The sequence below is a fragment of the Leptopilina boulardi genome, unplaced genomic scaffold, assembly GCF_019393585.1.
Source record: "Leptopilina boulardi isolate dan_hultmark-lab unplaced genomic scaffold, ZJU_Lbou_2.1 LbouV2_70, whole genome shotgun sequence".
Lineage (NCBI taxonomy): Eukaryota > Metazoa > Arthropoda > Insecta > Hymenoptera > Figitidae > Leptopilina > Leptopilina boulardi.
Genome location: NW_026138017.1, coordinates 629,889 through 648,587, shown reverse-complemented (window position 1 = coordinate 648,587; position 18,699 = coordinate 629,889). Strand labels below are relative to the sequence as shown.

The 18,699-nt window shown below is 23.2% G+C and overlaps 2 protein-coding genes across 4 annotated transcripts in view; one reads left to right on the top strand and one right to left on the bottom strand.

Moving 5' to 3' along the window:
• The window catches only part of LOC127290551 (zwei Ig domain protein zig-8-like), a 171,003-nt gene that overhangs the window by 90,117 nt on the left and 62,187 nt on the right, over nt 1-18,699 (top strand). The window lies entirely within an intron of this gene.
• Nucleotides 73-9,072, bottom strand: LOC127290554 (uncharacterized). Of its 2 annotated transcripts, none has more exons than XM_051319228.1 (3): nt 8,053-8,170; nt 7,377-7,559; nt 73-1,211 (listed from the first exon to the last, which is right to left on the bottom strand). In XM_051319228.1, exons 2-3 carry the CDS (start codon nt 7,554-7,556, stop codon nt 717-719), a joined length of 675 nt encoding a protein of 224 aa, XP_051175185.1. In that variant the 5' UTR covers nt 7,557-7,559; nt 8,053-8,170; the 3' UTR covers nt 73-716. The 2 variants fall into 2 exon arrangements, with proteins under 2 accessions (XP_051175185.1, XP_051175184.1); XM_051319227.1 differs by lacking the exon at nt 8,053-8,170 and adding an exon at nt 8,684-9,072 and having other exon boundaries at nt 75-1,211.

Here is an 18,699-nt window from a genome sequence, read left to right as displayed (position 1 = left end):
AAGAACGTGGAATTTTTTAAAATATTTTTTTATTTTCATTTTGTATAAAAATAACGTTAAGAGTCCTTTTATAATTGAATTAAGACGATTGAAAGTGATTTGAAAAAATTTTTATACAAAAAGATTTTAATGAAAATAAAACTATTTTTCTTTTCTTCTTTCAAAAAAAAAAAAAAAAATTCTCCTTATTTTATTTATATAAAAATTTTTTACTTGTTTGGAAAAAATTTTATTACAAGGGAAAATAAAGTTTTTATTACAGCAAGAAATTTGTTATTAAAAAAAATATTTTTTCGATTTTAATAATAATAAAAGGTACTAATGCGTAATAATAATAATATTAATAATAATGATAAAAAAAAATTAATCTTCAAAAGAAAACGAAAAATAATTTAAAGATTTGTTTTGTATTGAGAAAAATGATGAAAAAAAAAGAAATGTTTTTCAAGAAAGTGTTCTTGTTTAATAATAGGGGAATTCATATTCAAAAAAGACTTTTTGAAATTTCTCTTCCTTAAACCCTTGAGTAGACAAGCTTTACATAGTAGCATGAAAATTTTTATGGAACCACTTCATGCCAAGGGGGATGGGGGGGAGGGGGTGGTTTTAAAGTTGCTTCTTATTCAGCGTGAGATACACTTGCTTTCAAAAGTTATTATATGTCTCGTAAACATTATATGATATCATTTTTTTTTTCTTCTTCGAAATTAACTTATTTATCTGATTATACCAAGTTGGTTACAGAGAGAACTCAAAGCTCCAACAAGGGAAAACACTGTAATCGCGTATGTTAATATTACACAAGTTAAATTCATTTCATAAGATGCATTTACTTTCATCCATTTTTTCTCATAACCATATAATAATGATGTCATACCAATAACAAAACATCCAATACCAAAAATATTGTGAATTAATTTAAATAACACTGGCTTTATAATACGTCTCAATTTCACTGAGTTTAATGCAAAAATTCCCGTTAAAGCGACAAATATTATCAGACCAACAGAAATGATCCCGGTAATAGCATGAGTTGAGAGGAAATGATTTTCTTTTTTATCATATTTTACACCAACTCCAACGATAATGAAAACTGCAGCTCCAACTTGTAAAATCCAGTGAATGTACTTGCTTACTTGACGTGATAGAAAGTTTGTCCAAAGATTTTCCTCAGCGAGAACGACTATGGCTTCGGACATCAAAAGAACGTACTGAAAAGTAGTGTCAGAACGTCAAATACTTTTACAAAAAAAGAAAAAAAAAAAAAAAAAAAAAAAAACGAAAGCAGCAGCAAAATTAATTTTAATCAAATGGGAAGGTGTATTAAAAATGGAGGAAAAAAAAATAAAAACAAATTTTCCGAGAATTTTTTTCAATTTAATTTTTCTAATTTGAAAAATTAAAAAAACAAAAATTAATTGTCAAATCACACGTGGATTGAGATATTTTTCTTAAATTTGTTTTTTTTTCCCTACAATTTTTCTCGCGGAGGGTGAATATCATTCTTTTGATATAATCTTTATATTGGCAACTTGATTCACACTGTTAGACGTGTATCATTTTATTTTTCAAAAAAAAAAAAAAAAAAAAAAACCACCCCAAACAAATATTGAACTTGAACAAATATTTATTCGGTGTTCAACTTTTTATCAAGTTTTTAGTGCGAGAAAATTAACTAGAAAAGTAGGTAATTAAAATTGAAAGTCATAAGATGAAAGTAGTTGAGAAATTTTTTTTGGCAAAATCTTTGGTACATTTTTTTTAAGAAGACGAGAATATTGCAAAAATAATAATAATAATGATAATAATAATAATAATAATAATAATAATAATAATAATAATAATGATAACAATAATAAATACCTTCTTGGAATATTTTAAAAAATATTTCAAAATATTCTTTAAATATTACTGAAAAAATTCTAGGAATTCATAAGAATGTTACAGGAATATTCCATGTTAATATTCATGGAATTTTTTTTCAAAAATATTTTTGGAATATTTCAAAAATTATTCCAAAATATTTTTATAAATATTAATAAAAATTATTCTAAGAATATTCCAAAATAATATTCATTTATTTTTTTCCTAAAAATTATTTTTGGAATATTTCCAAAGAATAATATTATTTATTATTGCTAGAAAAAATATTTTAGAAATAAATATTGTACAAAAATTCCAAACTAAATATGATTTATAGAATTTTTCCCAAAAATATTTTTGGAATATTCGCACAAAATATTAAAAAGGTATTACTTTAAATATTGCTGAAAAATATTCCAGAAATTAAATATTGTAGAAATATTTTAGAATAATATTTCATTGAATTTTTTTTTCAAAAATATATTTTTTTTTTGAAATATTTCAAAAAGTATTCTTTAATATCATTTAATATTTAAATATTGCTGAAAAATATTCCAGAAAATAAATATTGTAGAAATATTTCAGAATAATATTTTATTGCATTTTTTTTACAAAAATATTTTTTTTGAATTATTTCAAAAAGTATTCTTTAATATTATTCAATATTCAACTAAAAAAAAATTTTTTTTAGATATTCTTTAATTCCAATTGAATACTGTGTGAGTATTAAAATTAATAAAAATAGAATTATATTATAAGGAAAAAATTTCATAAAAATAATTTTTTTTTCCACTATAAATTCCAATTAAAATTGTTCAAAGAAAAACATGAAGTATTAAGTAATTAAAGATTTAAACGCCTTTCGCAGACCCAGTTAACTTGTTCTCTCAACAAGTTTAATCGAATTAGGGGGGAAAAACAAAGAAAATAAAATAACTTTTCCTTTGAGTTTATTTATTTATTTATTTTTTTTTTTACTTTTTTTGTTGTGCATACTGCTTGAAAATATGTTAATATTCATCACACGCAGTGCAGCTGTCGATTTTCAAATACTTTTTTAAAAAAAAAGAGGGGAGGGTATGCGCGCAAAAAAAAAAGAAAAAAAAAAGTTTGCTTTATTGATAAGCTGTCACCGGATTGAGTAAATATTTTCGCTACTTTATCCTTTCATGCTTGAAATCTAGTCCGAGCATCTGTTGCGAAAAATGACACATAAAATTGGTCCTTACATATTTCTTCAAGACTTGTCAAATTTTCCAAGACTTCGCTGCCATCGGAAATGAAAAAAGAAAATAGTCAAGTATATATATATATATATATATATATATATATATATATATATATATATATATATATATATATATAGATAGATATAGAAAGTGAAATAAAATCTGTACTAAAATAGTATTAGAAAAAAAATGAAATAAAAAATAGAATTAAATTTTTTGTTTGTTTGTGAAAAAAAATCTGAGAGAAATCTTCCAGTGATAAATTTATTATTTTCACATTATTTATTTATTTTTTTTATTCATCTGAAAAAGAAGATATATTTATTTTTCTATTTGAATTAAAATATATGACTTAATTTTTTTCTCTTTGATGAAAATATTCCTTTCAAAAATTATTTCTCTAAAATAAAGATTACTGCTCTATAAATGAAAGCAATTTACAGAGATTTTAGCATTTCTTTTTTTCTTTGCGCGCATACTTTTTATTCTATTTAAGAAGTGGAATTCAATGTCAATTATGAAAAATGAGTAAAAAAAAATTATTTAAATGACTTTTTTCTATTTTTAGAATATAAATAAATATTATTATAAATATTTTAAATATTATAAATATTATTATTAATATTGGAAATATTTGTCTATTTTCCAATTTACCTAGTCAAATAGGATGAAAAAAAAAACCACAAAAATTTGAACATAAAAAAAAAATTAATTAATTTCGAAAATGAGTGAAAATTGATAAGTATATATAAAATGATTATTTTCATTAAAAATGTTTTTATATTAAGCCGTAAGGCTTTTAAACATTTTGTCTTGAGTATTTTCTTTATCTTGCACGTTTATGGAGCAGTAGCACGGAAATAGCTTTGCAAGTAGACTTACGATTTCTACCAGGCTAGGATAGCCTCTGGCACTGTGGTTGTTTACATTATACTGGTGCGCAGTGCAACCATTTCCTACTATCCATACGTTGACTCGTGCAATTTGTTTACATTAAACTGTGAGTGAGTGAACTTATGTAAATAACAAAACAGTGACCTTATGTCAATTGAAAAGACTATTCGTGATCGTTTTTATATATAAAATATTTTTTCCCTTTAAAAAATCAACAAAATCCATCTCTCTCTCTTTTTCTTTCTCTTCTCATGCACAGATTCAATTTACATACATACATATATAGAAAAGATCAATATTTTAAATAAACAATTTATATTTACTATTTTCATTCAATATACTTGTGATCCTAGAAAAATGAAGTGAAAATTAACTTTTGAATTCAATTTTTTTTTTTTATATAATAAAATACAATTTAATAAGTTAATTTTTTCTTAATTTCAATAATAAAAAATTGAGATAAAATTAACTTTACAGGAAAAATATTAAAGAATTTGGAATATTTTGGAGTATTCAAGAATGTTTGAATTTTATTGGAAAATAAAGAAAAAATCAATTTTTTGCAATATATTTTTAGCTGAAGATTTTTGATGTAGAATATTTATATACACATCTGAAAAATGGATGGAATATTTGTTAGGAATATTCCAGATACGTTTCAATGAAACTTCAATTCCAAAGAATTTTTTTGGAATATTCTAGATAAATTTTAATTAAATTTTTCAATAAAAGATATATTCAATTGATGTATTCCAAATATTTCATTTAAGTATTCCAAGTATTTAAATGAATATTTCAAATATTACTAAATATTTCAAATATTTAAATTAATATTCCAAATATTTAATTAAAATATTCCAAATAATTAAATAAATATTCCCAATATTTAAATTAATATTCCAAATATTTAATTAAAATATTCCAAATAATTAATTGATGTATTCCAAATATTTAAATGAATATTCTAAATATTACAAAATATTTCAAATATTTAAATTAATATTTCAAATATTACTAAATATTCCAAAGATTTAATTGAAATATTCCAAATAATTAAAAAAATATTCCGAATATTTAAATGAATATTCCAAATGATTAATTGATGTATTCCAAATATTTAAATAAATATTACGAATATTTAAATGAATATTCCAAATATTGCTAAATGTTCCAAATATTTAAATGAATTTTCCAAATATTTAATTGAAATATTCCAAATATTTAATTGATATATTCCAAATATTTAAATGAATATTCCAAATGTTTAAATTAATATTCCAAATATTAAATTGAAGTATCACTAAATATTTCAAATATTTAAATGAATATTTCAAATATTCCAAATATTTAATTAAAGTATTACAAATATTTAATTCAAATATTCTAAATAATTAATTTAAGTATTTTGAATATTTAAATAAATATTCCAAATATTTAAATGAATATTCCAAATATTACTAAATATTTAAAATATTTAAATGAATATTTCAAATATTACTAAATATTTCAAATATTTAAATTAATATTCCGAATATTTAAATGAATATTTCAAATATTGCTAAATGTTCCAAATATTTAAATGAATATTCCAAATATTTAATTGAAATATTCCAAATATTTAGCTGATATATTCTAAACATTTGAATGAATATTCCAAAAATGTAATTGAAATATTCCAAGTATTTAAATAAATATTCTAAATATTTAATTGAAATATTCTAAATATTTAAATAAGATATTCCAAATAGTAGAACGAAATAAGCGTCAAATTTGAAAAGAATAATTTACGGTCCTGTGCACAAAAATTGTATATAAAAAATATTGTATCTGCTAATTGCTTGCCTAAATGTGAACCAAAGAAAATTCTAAATTTTAATTAAAAAATAATCCTTTGAAATTTATTTTCAATTAAAATTTAAAAAAATAATTTTTTATTGTTCATCAATATATATATATATATATATATATATATATATATATATATTCATATATATATATGAAAGTATTATATTCATTATTGGAATTTCGTTTATTTTTCTTGTTTTGTGCTTCTTTGTTTAATGTCAATAAATAAATTAAAAAATTATTATACTATAGTTAATATTGAACAATGTATGAAACAAAATATCTTTTAGAATGGTGGGCAAATTTTAATATATAGTAAAATATATTACATTTATGAATAAATATTTCATTTGAATTTTTTTTTTTGACATGCATTTGAAAACAATGTGTGCATTCATTGGAATTTAAAAACTCTTTTTTCTCTCTATCTCAACACACATTATTATATTATAAATGAATTTGTAAAAAGAAATTTTAAGTCAATCAATTATTTTATTCGCACAACACAAAGGACAATTTTCACGCAAATTTACATTTTAATTAAATTACATTAAATTATATAGTACACAAACATAGTGTAGCGTAGCGGTTATTTCTCTCTTTAAGCGAACCGTAAATTTAAATTGCCAAGGTTTAATTAAGATTTTAGTTTAAAAGGAGACAAAACTGAATTATTTGTTTGACAATTAAACATGAGTCATAAACTTTTATTTGTATTTTATTATATTTAATATATATATATATTTGAATAACGCTTCATACGCGAGTTTATACGTTATATATATATATATATATATGATAAAAAATTAATGTTGAATATCGATTATCAGATTTATAGTGTGGTTGTGTTTCACTTTTAGATATTGATATATTATTCAAATAGAGAGAGAAAAAAAAGAAACTTTGTCAGCGTATGAGATATTTATAAAAGAAAAATCCCCCAAGAAAAGAAGATAAAGAAAAGAATATGACAAATCCTGTGTGATATTTAATTCAAGAAACTTTTATTCACATTTTACCATATATGAAACTATAGAAATATTCACGTTTTTTTTTTTTTTTTTTTTTTTTATTTATAAATGTGTACATTTAGATTCACAAACTTTGGAAGTTGGAAAAAAATTTTATTGATTTTTTGTATCACTTTATTTTTTTTTACTTAATTTAAAAAAAATGTTATAAATTTCGTAAGCTTTTTTTTTTAATTTTAGTTTTTTGAGTTATAACTTCTCACTTATTAGCTTGTTCTTTATTGATCTACTTTATAAAATCGTTTTTCGAATAGAAGAATAGAAAATTCTTCTCTTTCACTTTTTAAATTCATAGCATACCTGCTGCAATTCTTATTATCGTAGTTCATCAAATGGAAAGATTAAAAAATTTCAAGTATTTCCGATCAAAGCTTCTTTATATTATTTTACGAAGACAATAATATGAGGATAGGAATATTATTTTTTTTTAGTTCATTAAACAAGGGAAATAAATGAAAAAAAAAATATTTTTTAAAATTATTTATATAAAAAAAATTTTTTTTTTTTTACTTACACCAACTGTTGACAATACCGCATGAAGATTTGTATTATTTGATAAATTACGTCCCAAGTAGATAATATAAATTGTTAAAAATCCTATCATTATGTGATTTACTAAATTTACCAGTGAAAGACAAATCCTACCAAATGTCCAATCAGATTTTCCCTTTGGCTCTTCATGATCGAACTCCATTGTCTGAAAATGTGTAATAAACATTATTTACGATGCATCTATATATATATATATCGATATATGTAAAATCATTTAAAATAATTATTTTCATATATATGTAAATTAAACAATATTAAACAAATATTGTCTGATAACAATTATAACAATTAAATTTAATGATTAATTAAAACAATAATTTAACTATTCAATATTTCATATTAAATATTTATTTAAAAAATTATTTATTTTTATAATTGACGAAGTAGTTTTATATTGAAAATATCAGAAAATTGATATTTGAATAATATCCATGATAGTTTACAATATGTAACAGTAAAAATAAATGTTTTGAGTATTAAAAAAAAAAAAGCAGTGAATGAGTTTCTAAGCGAAATATTGCCCAATAACGATGTCCTGGAATGTCAAGCTCGAAATGTGGATACATAAAAGGGAAAAGAAATAAAATAGCAAGAAAATAAAAGTAAATTACAAACAGAAAAATAGTGAGTACACTTACTCTTTGTCAAATATTTCCAGAGGTGGTTTTTTTTTTAAAGCATTGCTTAAATTTTTACAAATTTTTAACCAAAAGGAATTTAACGAATTTGATATTTCTTTTTAAATATCAATTTATTTAGAATTTAGAACTATAATTACTAATAAATTATAATAAAAAATAATTATAATAACAATTAATAAAATAAATAATAATTATTAATAAAATATAAATAATAATAAAAATTTATAAAATAAATAAAAAACAAAATCACTATTGTTTAACTAAGAGAAATTAAATGAAAATAAAAATAAAACGATAAAATATAATCTGATAAAAATATGATAATTGATGAAACTTGATAACAGAATAATGATATACTTATGCATAAAAAAAAAAAAAAATAAGAAACTTTCTATAACTTAGTAGTAATTTAAAAATCAGACTAGAGAGATAGAAATTGTATACTAATAGCTTTATTCTGCGGTTTGAAAAAGAGAAAATTAAAGCCAAAAGCAGTTGCGTTAATTGGAGACTGTAACTGCGAATGAGTTTTTAATTAATTATTTTGTGGTGAAAATGCATTTGCCAACAATTATTATTGGTATATATGTATAGAAGAAATAAGAACAAGAACACTATAACCACTTGCCTATATTTATATATATATCCACGAAAGTCGAAATAATATACTTTAACAAAACAATAAATATATATAAGTCCTCTATGAAATGAAATGCTTTAGAATGTATGACATCACAAAAATTACTGTGCAAGAGATGAGAAAATTCTCACATAAATAGATAAAAACGCAAGTGAGCCAGATAACAATATAATTATTTTATGAAACGTAATTTAAAAATTAATTTTACTCATACGATGAGGAAAAGTTTAGCAATTTTAAGGAAATCCCCTTATGTGGCAAATAATATGACATACGACCTTTTTGTTTACAAACAAAAAAAAAAAATTAATATTTTTTAACGTCACAAGGAAATTTTTACAAACTTTATTAAACATATATCTTTCAAAATGAAGTTTATACACATACTAGTTTCATAATGATGAAAAAAAATATATATATATTATCATTCACATTGACAGGAAACTCTTGAGAATAAAAGTGACTATAGTAACTTAGCACGAAATCAAATTTTTTTATTTTATCATGAATGTCAATCTGCACGTACTGATAAATTATTCTTTACAGCTGATTATATAGCCTTGGCAGAGAATGAAGAAAGGTTTACGAATTAAAACAAAAAAAAAAAAAGAATTATATTTTGTATTCAATATCCCAGAGTATGTGATTTTTATCAATATTGAGCGTGTTGGTATACAGAGATGATTTCATTTTTTGTTATTTTTTAATCAATAATTTGTTTTCAGTTTCTCGCAAAATTTTAATTAATTTTTTTTTAATTTTCAAATGCTTTTGAATATTTTTGAATACTTGGAAAGATTTTAAAAATATTTTATTTTAATTATTCTTGGAATATCAAAAAATACTTTATATTCATTTAATATTGTGGAGCATCTCAAAGAAATTACTCTTAGAATATTCAAAATTATCTCATATTTAAATAATCTTGGATATTTTTTAATATTCTGAAATATTTCGAAGAAATATTTTTGGAATATCGGGAAAAATTTCATATTATTTAAATATTCTTGGAATATCAACAAATATTTCATATTCCTTGAATATTTTTAGAATATTTTTAAATATTTCAAAGAAATTTTCTTGGAATATTCAAAAATATCTCACATTCTTTGAATATTCTTCGAATATCCACAAATATTTCATATTCTGGAATATTTTAAAGAAATATTCTTTAAATATTCTTGGAATATCGAATAATATTTCATATTCTTTAAATATTCTTGAAATATCGAAAAATATTTGATATTCTTTAAATATTCTTGCAATATCGAATAATATTTGATATTCTTTAAATATTCTGAGAATATCAACAAATATTTCATATTCCTTGAATATTTTTAGAATTTTTAAAAATATTTCAAAGAAATTTTCTTGGAATATTCAAAAATATCTCACATTCTTTGAATATTCTTCGAATATCCACAAATATTTCATATTCTGGAATATTTTAAAGAAATATTCTTTAAATATTCTTGAAATATCGAATAATATTTCATATTCTTTAAATATTCTTGGAATATCGAAAAATATTTGATATTCTTTAAATATTCTTGCAATATCGAAAAATATTTGATATTTTTTAAATATTCTTGAAACTATCTCATATTTCTCTAATATTTAAAAATATTCCCGAATATTTAATACTCCTAGAATATTCCAAAATATTTCAATGAAATAGTTCGTTGAATATTCCACAGAAATTTACTTGGAATTAAAAAAAAAATATATTCATTAAAATAATATTGAATATTTAATTAAACATTTTTTTTTAAAAAAATTATTTGGTAGTAATTTTGCACTGCTAAGGAATCACTTTAATTTATAGTGATTCATATGAAATTATATTTTTATTTTATATACTCGAGTATAATTTAGTATCTCATTAGATTTTTTCATATTTATTTTTAATTTTTAATATATATTTATATGTTCTAATTCCATGAATGGAAAACTAAGTAGTGCTCTATAATTAAATTGTAGTAATTCAATACAATATGAATTCCCAGCGACTACTAATTAATTATGCCAACATAATTTCCCCTTCCTATTCTACATTATGGAAAATTACATCTCTTGAACGTTGAAATTTAGGATTACATTTGATAAATATAAAAATAGAATTTCTATTTTTTATCAAAAAAAAAAAAAAAAAAAGAAAATTATGAGAATTTCCTTAAAGAATGAATGATAAAAAGGCGAATTAAATAAATTGGATTTTTCTATAAACCTATATAAAAAAATATGAATATATTTAAAATTTAGAAAATAAATTTTGTAGAATTTTTGATTAATTTCTTTTTTTTATATTTTATTTTAACTATATGTTATTTATTAGATTAGAGCATTATATACATCTTGCCTTTGTTGATTTTATGCAATTTTCTTTTTTTTCTTTTTATTTCTCTCTCTCACTTTCCTTTTAATTTTTAATTATATTCCTTTCGCCTCTCTTCTCATTAAATTTTTTTTTCCTTTTTATGCAAGTTTTATTTTTTCTTTTTTTTAAAAATTGTGTTCTCATATTATATATATATATATATATATATATATATACTTTTTTCAATTAAAAAATTTATTTTCTTATTGACATAATTTATTTTTTCAGATAAAACTTTTTTTTTCTATTTTTTCACAATTATTAAACGTAGAGGATTTAAAGAGATCAATTTTATTTTCTTTATTTATTTTTCTAAAAAATATTTTTCTTTTTTCGATATTGTCCATCTTTTTCTTTTTTTTTAAAGCATTGGTAAATTTTGTCTATTCTGTTTTTTTATATTGTTTAACATTTTTCTTTTTTTAAAAAAATAGTCGCATTTAATTAATGTTGTCCCTCTCTCTCTCTTTCAATTAATTATCTTTTTCTTTTCTAATACTGTTTTATCTCTGTGTATGGATTATATTTTCTTTTTTTTCTAATCTTCCCTTTTTCCAGTTCTATTTCTTTCAGTTTGTTTCATTTTTCAAGAATGTTCGTTCTTTTTTTTTTGCCTTATTTGCTTTTTTCAATTTTCATTATTCTCTCTCTCTCTCTCTCTCTCTCTCTCTCTCTCTCTCTCTCTCTCTCTCTCTCTCTCTCTCTCTCTCTCTCTCTCTTGTTTTCTTCCTTTTTTTTTAGCCTTTTTCAAATGTTATTTTTTTTTCTTCTTTTCTTCGATTTCGTTATGTTATTTGTTTCACTGAAAACTTTTTGCACTTACGTGACTTTTGTAAAAACTTGATATTTATTTAAATTTCTATAGAGGATAAGAGGAAGGAGGGAGGGGCGATATGGATCCTGTCCCATATATATAGTATATATACATATTGAAGATTTGATAGAAAATACTCCCTCTGTCACCTCTGTTCCTTAACACCATTTTTTTTTCAAATATAATTTTTTGCTTGAATGATCAAAATTTCGTTTTGCAGTTCACATTTTTCCTTTTGTGTCATCGTTAATTTCGTTAATCTTGATAATTTCATTTATTTCAAGACATTATCGATATTTGTCTTGCTCTAAATGTCATATCTTTTTAAATGGAATTTTTTTTTTATTATACCGATAATAATAGTAATTTATAATAATTTTCACATTTAAAAATAATATAAGAATTAAAGAAATAAATTGTAATAAAACAATATAAAAAAAATTTTTTTAACATAATTTAGACTATAATATAAAAATGTTTTTTTGCATTTTTTATTTATCAATAATAATTTATAAGGAATTTTTATCAAATTCAAATATAAAAGGTTTTTTTTTCTACGACAAATTTTCTTAAAAATGTAAAATCAATGAATTTTTAATAAATTCTATTTTTCCCACTGTTGTTAAAGATTTATCAAAAGTATTTTTCTACTGCTGTTAAATGTAGAAATAAATTTCCTCTTTATCGACTATTGATAATTTCAATGGTAAGTTATCATTTATCAATGAAGTAGATTTTTACTACAACAGTAAATGAAAAATTATTTACATTTATTAATTTGAAAATAAAATATTTAATTATAAAACATAATAATAACAAAAAAGGAGAATCAATTTTTTTTTTAAATATTTATTTTTGAGTTTTATTGAGGGTTTGTTACCATCAAGAGAGAATAGGAAATTTAGTACTAAACACCCCAATACAGATGGCGGCATCAAACCCCACATAAGGGATGATGTTGAAATTCAAACGCTCTACCCTTGGAATATTTTTTTTATGTTTCTTGAAAATATATTAGAAATATCCTTTCTTAAAAATATTAATTCAAAATATTTATTCTTGGAATATTTTTCCAATAAATGATAAAACTATTTTTAAGAACATTATTTTATTATTACTGATATATTCGTGTAATTTTTATTTAATTTACAAGAGGGAATATTACAAAAAATATATATATTTCTTGAATCCTCCTGGGAAGATTTCATTAAATTATTAATATTATTTATTAAATTTATTAAATTAAAATATAATTTTTTTAAAAATAATTATAATTGAAATTAAATTTTTTTTTAAATTATTAAAATTTCAATTGGAATGAAAAATGTGCCCTTAAAATTATTTAATAACTTTTTTTATTGAATACTTGAATTTTCGAATTATCGAATAATCGAATAATAAATGTTTGGAATATTTAGGGATTTTTTTTTTCACTGTTTGCTTATAATCTGTTGACGAGCAAATCTGAGGAAACTTGGATTAGGTGCGCAACCCCAAAAAAGTAATCTTCTTATAACAGACGTTATTTCTCAATGGTATCTGACGTCATAAATATATGTAGTCGGCTTGTTCGTAGATAGTTACCGGTAATAATGATAATCCTATAATTCAAGGGCCAATGTGTTGAAATGGGTCGATTCAAGACTCAAAGAAACTTCCACTTCAACTATATATACATATATATACTAAAAATCGTCTTGTACGATTCACCTACTTGTACTTTTGACACAGAGAAATTCGCTTTCAAAAAAAAGAAAAAAAAGGGACAGGTATATTGAAACGCGTTAGATTTCTTTTTATTATTGTGAAAGCCCACATATGAGGGTGCGATTTTAGATTACAGTAAAAAGTTATGTAATTCGCATGTCAAAATCAATGAAATCTGACAGCTTCGACTTTTCTGCCCGCATTTCAAAATCTCACCTATAAAAATAAAATCATTGATTATGAAATTTATTCCTTTCTATAAATACTTATGAATATTTTCAGATTTTTCTTTATTAAAATATATGGATAAAAAAATTAATTTTGTAGCAAAAATTATTTTGAAAATATTTCATTGGAATATTAGAAATATATTTTATTTAAATATTGCACAATTTTTTTTTATTAATTCCTTTTTGAAGCTTCGCTGAAAAAAATTCCAAAGGAATATACAAAATATTCCATAGGAATATAGAAAAATTCCAAAGGAATATAGAAAATATTCCAAAGGAATATAGAAAATTTTCCAAAGGAATATAGAAAATATTCCAAAGGAATATAGAATGGCTATGCTCGGGTATTTTTTATTGGAATATTGAAAATACTCTTATGAAACATTAGGAATATCAGTAATATCAAATTGGAATATTGTAAATACTCTTCTGGAATAGTAGGAATATTTTAATGTTTAGAGTACTGGAATATCAGTAATATCCAATTGGAATATTGAAAATTCTTTTATGGAACATTAGGAATATTGGAATACCAGTAATATCCAATTGGAATATTGAAAATACTCTCATGGAACATTAGGAATATTGGAATGTAGAAAGTATTTCCCTGAAATAATTTTAATATTCTGTTGGAATATTGAAAATGTTTTTATGGAACATTAGGAATATTTGAATGTTTAGAGTATTGGAATACCAGTAATATCCAATTGGAATATTGAAAATACTCTTATGGAACATTAGGAATATTCGAATGTAGAAAGTATTTCCCTGAAATAATTTTAATATTCTGTTGGAATATTGAAAATGTTTTTATGGAACATTAGGAATATTTGAATGTTTAGAGTATTGGAATACCAGTAATATCCGATTAAAATATTGAAAATACTCTTATGAAACATTAGTAATATTTGAAATATAGAAATTATATTTTGTTAAAATATTGAATATATTCTATTGGAATACCTGAAAATAATTTTTATGGATCATTAGGAATATTGGAATGTTTAAAGCATTGGAATATCAGTAATATCCTATTGGAATATCAGTAATATCCTATTGGAATATTAAAAAAATACTTAAGGAAATCATTAAAAATAATTTATTTAATAAATTACAAATAAAATAATCTTAATGCGAATAAAATGTTTTTTTTTTTTTTTTTGATATAATTTAAAAATTAGATTTAAATCCTCTTTGAAGGGATGATAAGATATGGCAAGGAGGAATCGAAACTTTATTCTCGGTTTCCACTTCCCCGCAATGCAAATAGCAAATGGTAAACACAAGTCGATTTGAGAGGCCGTTTTGGTAAATTAAGAATTGAGATTAATATCCCCAAAAAAAGGATGATAAATTTTATCTTGAATAAAATTTTTTTAAAAAATAATTTTTTATCATTACCTCATAAGATTTTTCAATTTTATATAAAAACTGTTACAATTTTTTTTTTTAAGCAAAAGAATCATTTTAAAAATTGGTTAAAAATTAAGAAATTTTTGTTTTAAAATAAAAATTAGATGTGAATTTTTATATCAAATGGAAAATTTTCACCTCGAGATTGAAAAAAAGTGTTAAATAAAAAGCGGATTGAAATGGATTAAATTGTAGATGAGATAACGAATGAAAGGGAATGAGAATTTTTTTTTGCGTAAAGGATGATGGTTTAAAGAGGAGTTAGAGGGGAAGGGGTGGTTTCAATCTACGTGATGGTCGTCGCGGCTTTGCTGGCTAGCGGTAATCTCTTGACATCATGAGAGAAAAGCAAATTTTATCACAGACAGACAGACAGACAGAGAAAAAGAGAGAGAGAGAGAGACAGGTAGAAACGTGGAAAGATATATGAACAGACAGGAATTCTACTCTTTGCCAAAGGGGCAACTTAACCTTTCATATTCATGTTTGCACTAGCGACGTCGACGCCAGGAGAAACGGCCATGTCCCACAAGACCGGAAGTAAGTATAGTATTCCGACTTTGACTGCCACCCACCTACAGACCTTCCAACCTTTTCAAGGCGTAATTAAATGGTCCAAAGCGCTTTACAAACTTGGTTTGTATTTGTTTCTCACCTCTATATATGCGAGAATGTTTCATTCTTTTTTCGATTTGAAAAAAAAAGAAAAGGAATAAAAGAGAAAACTATATTTAATGTTATAAAACAAAATTATTTTATTATTAATTATATTGGATATATATAATTACATACTGTAATTGGATTTAAATTGTTTAGAAGACTACTACAGAAATTGACAGTACTCCTATCAATTTTTGATAGGGGAATAAGGTCTGATGCAATTTATAATTTTTTTTATTTTATTTGCCTAAAGAGCAAAATAAATATGATGCGTTAGAAACCCAATTAGTACAAGAGTTTTTGTGATATTGTTTTGAAAAGTATTCACTCGAATTTTTCTCATAGGTTGGGAGAAAAAAAAACGGGCGCAAATTTATAAATGCAAAAATGCAAAGGTATACAATAAAGGAGGGTCATTATTTGAAAAAAAGGAATAACCAAGTCTCTCGGTTTATACAAGATAAAAGTCCGTTGTGGAGTAGAGAGAGAGAGAGAGAAAGAGAAAGAGAGAAGGATCAACGTGTAGGGGCTGTAAGGACCTCTGGATCACAGTCGACGTTCTTTGATCAACTTAACATCAACTCACCAGCAGCAAAACCCTCTACAAACTAAACGTGCGCTGATCTCCCATGAATATGGAAAACCCTGGTCTTTGGCTCTGCCATTCTAATTGTTACGTCCTTTCACTTGACACCCAGATGCACAATTGTGTAATTCCAAAAAAAATCCGCTTCAATTTCACGTTTTTTTTTAATAAAATTTTTCTTTATTTTTGGATTCTTTCTAAACGTTTTGTAAATTTTGTTTTCATTAAAATTTACCGTTTAGAAGTACTGTCAATTGAAACTACTGTACTTTAAAACTACCATCGCTTGATACTACCGTTCATTGGAACTACCATTTATTGAAACTACCATTTATTGAAACTACCGTTGATTGAAACTACAGTTGAATGGTACCACCTTTGATTGGAACTACCAATGATTATAACTACCATTTTTTGGAACTACTGTTGATTGAAACTACGGTTGATTGGTAGCATCTTTGATTGGAACTACAATTTATTGGAACTACCATTTATTAGAACTACCATTGATTGATACCAGCATTGATTGGAACTACCATTTTTTGGAACTACGGTTGATTGGTAGCACCTTTGATTGGAACTACAATTTATTGGAACTACCATTTATTAGAACTACCGTTGATTGATACCAGCATTGGTTGGAACTACCATTGATGAGAATAACCATTTATGGGAACTACCGTTGATTGGTACCACCATTGATTGGAACTACCATTGTTTAAAATCAGCATTGCTTAGAATTACCATTTATTGAAATTACCGTTGATTGAAACTATGGTTGAATGGTACCACCTTTGATTGGAACTACCATTTTTTGGAACTACTGTTGATTGAAACTACCGTTTATTGGTACCACAATTTGATTGAAAGTACCATTGATTGGAACTACTATTTATTTGGAACTACTGTAGATTGGTACCACCATTGATTGTAACTACCCTTGATCGAAACTACCGTTGACTGGTACTACCATTTGAATCTACAATCAATTCAAATAAATTCTGTCTTTGAAAAAATCTACCACTGTGCGGACTCGAACCCTGACTTTCAAATCGCAAGTTGAGACCGCTAACCACTAGACTACGAACCACTACTTTAGACTTTTGCAATAATTTTCATATCTACAATTATAATCAATACTAATTTCATTCTATTGTAATAAAATTAATAAAATATCTATCATTATATTAATAATCAAATACGTTGATTAAATAATACCAGATTAAATAATAATGGATTAAGAAAGATTTTTATTCAATTTGAAAATAAATTTTATTTGAAAGAAAAAAAAGAATGAGAGATATGCGAGTGCAAAAAACCATTTTTCCATTTTTTTTTTTTTTTTTTGAAGATAAAGATGTATGACTATTATAAAGTTGAAAGGATTTTTACGGATTAAGACGGTGATAACGAGTCTGCATCTTTTTTTTTCTTTCATCTCTTCTTTTTTTTTATAATCCCTCATCTTTGAAAAAAGTCATACGTAAGAGGAGAAAGATAGAGAAAGAGAGAGAGAGAGAGATGAGATGAACGACACTATGCTGATGTCGTAATTGGCTGATTACGCCCGAGAGTAATCTGTTTATCGCTCTGAGTTTGTATGACACTTAAGGCGCATTTGATATTCCATTTTAATGATGCTCGTTGAATAAAAAAAAAAAAATCATGAGTAAAAGGGAGAAGACTCGATAAATTTCAAAGGAATTTATGCATACATTTTTTTCCATAGTATATATATATATATATATATATATATATATACAATTCGTGCAAATAAGATGAAAAATCATTTTTCAAAAATTAATTAGCGATTCTAAAAAAGATTATTTATTTTGGAGAAAAATCCATTTCGTAGTCTTTAATATATATATTTGACGATAATTTGGAAGATGAATAGCGGCCCCTATATATATTTGTCGCACGTAATATATAGATATATTGTATATGGGATTAATAACTTTAGCATCGAAATCTCTTATTTCCCAAGTTTATTGGAATATGGTTAAGGGTGCCATAATCATTACAATTTGTAATAATTTTGTTTCACTATGGTGAAAATGAAAATTTTTGGTAATTTTTTCCTCTTAATGAAAAATAGTAATAAAATAGTAAAAAAAAAATATTTGTTAAGAAATACAGTCCCTAGAGACGTTTGAATATTTCACGGATTTTTCAATTGAAAAAAAAAATTAAAGAAAAAGTAATTTTGAATAAAAA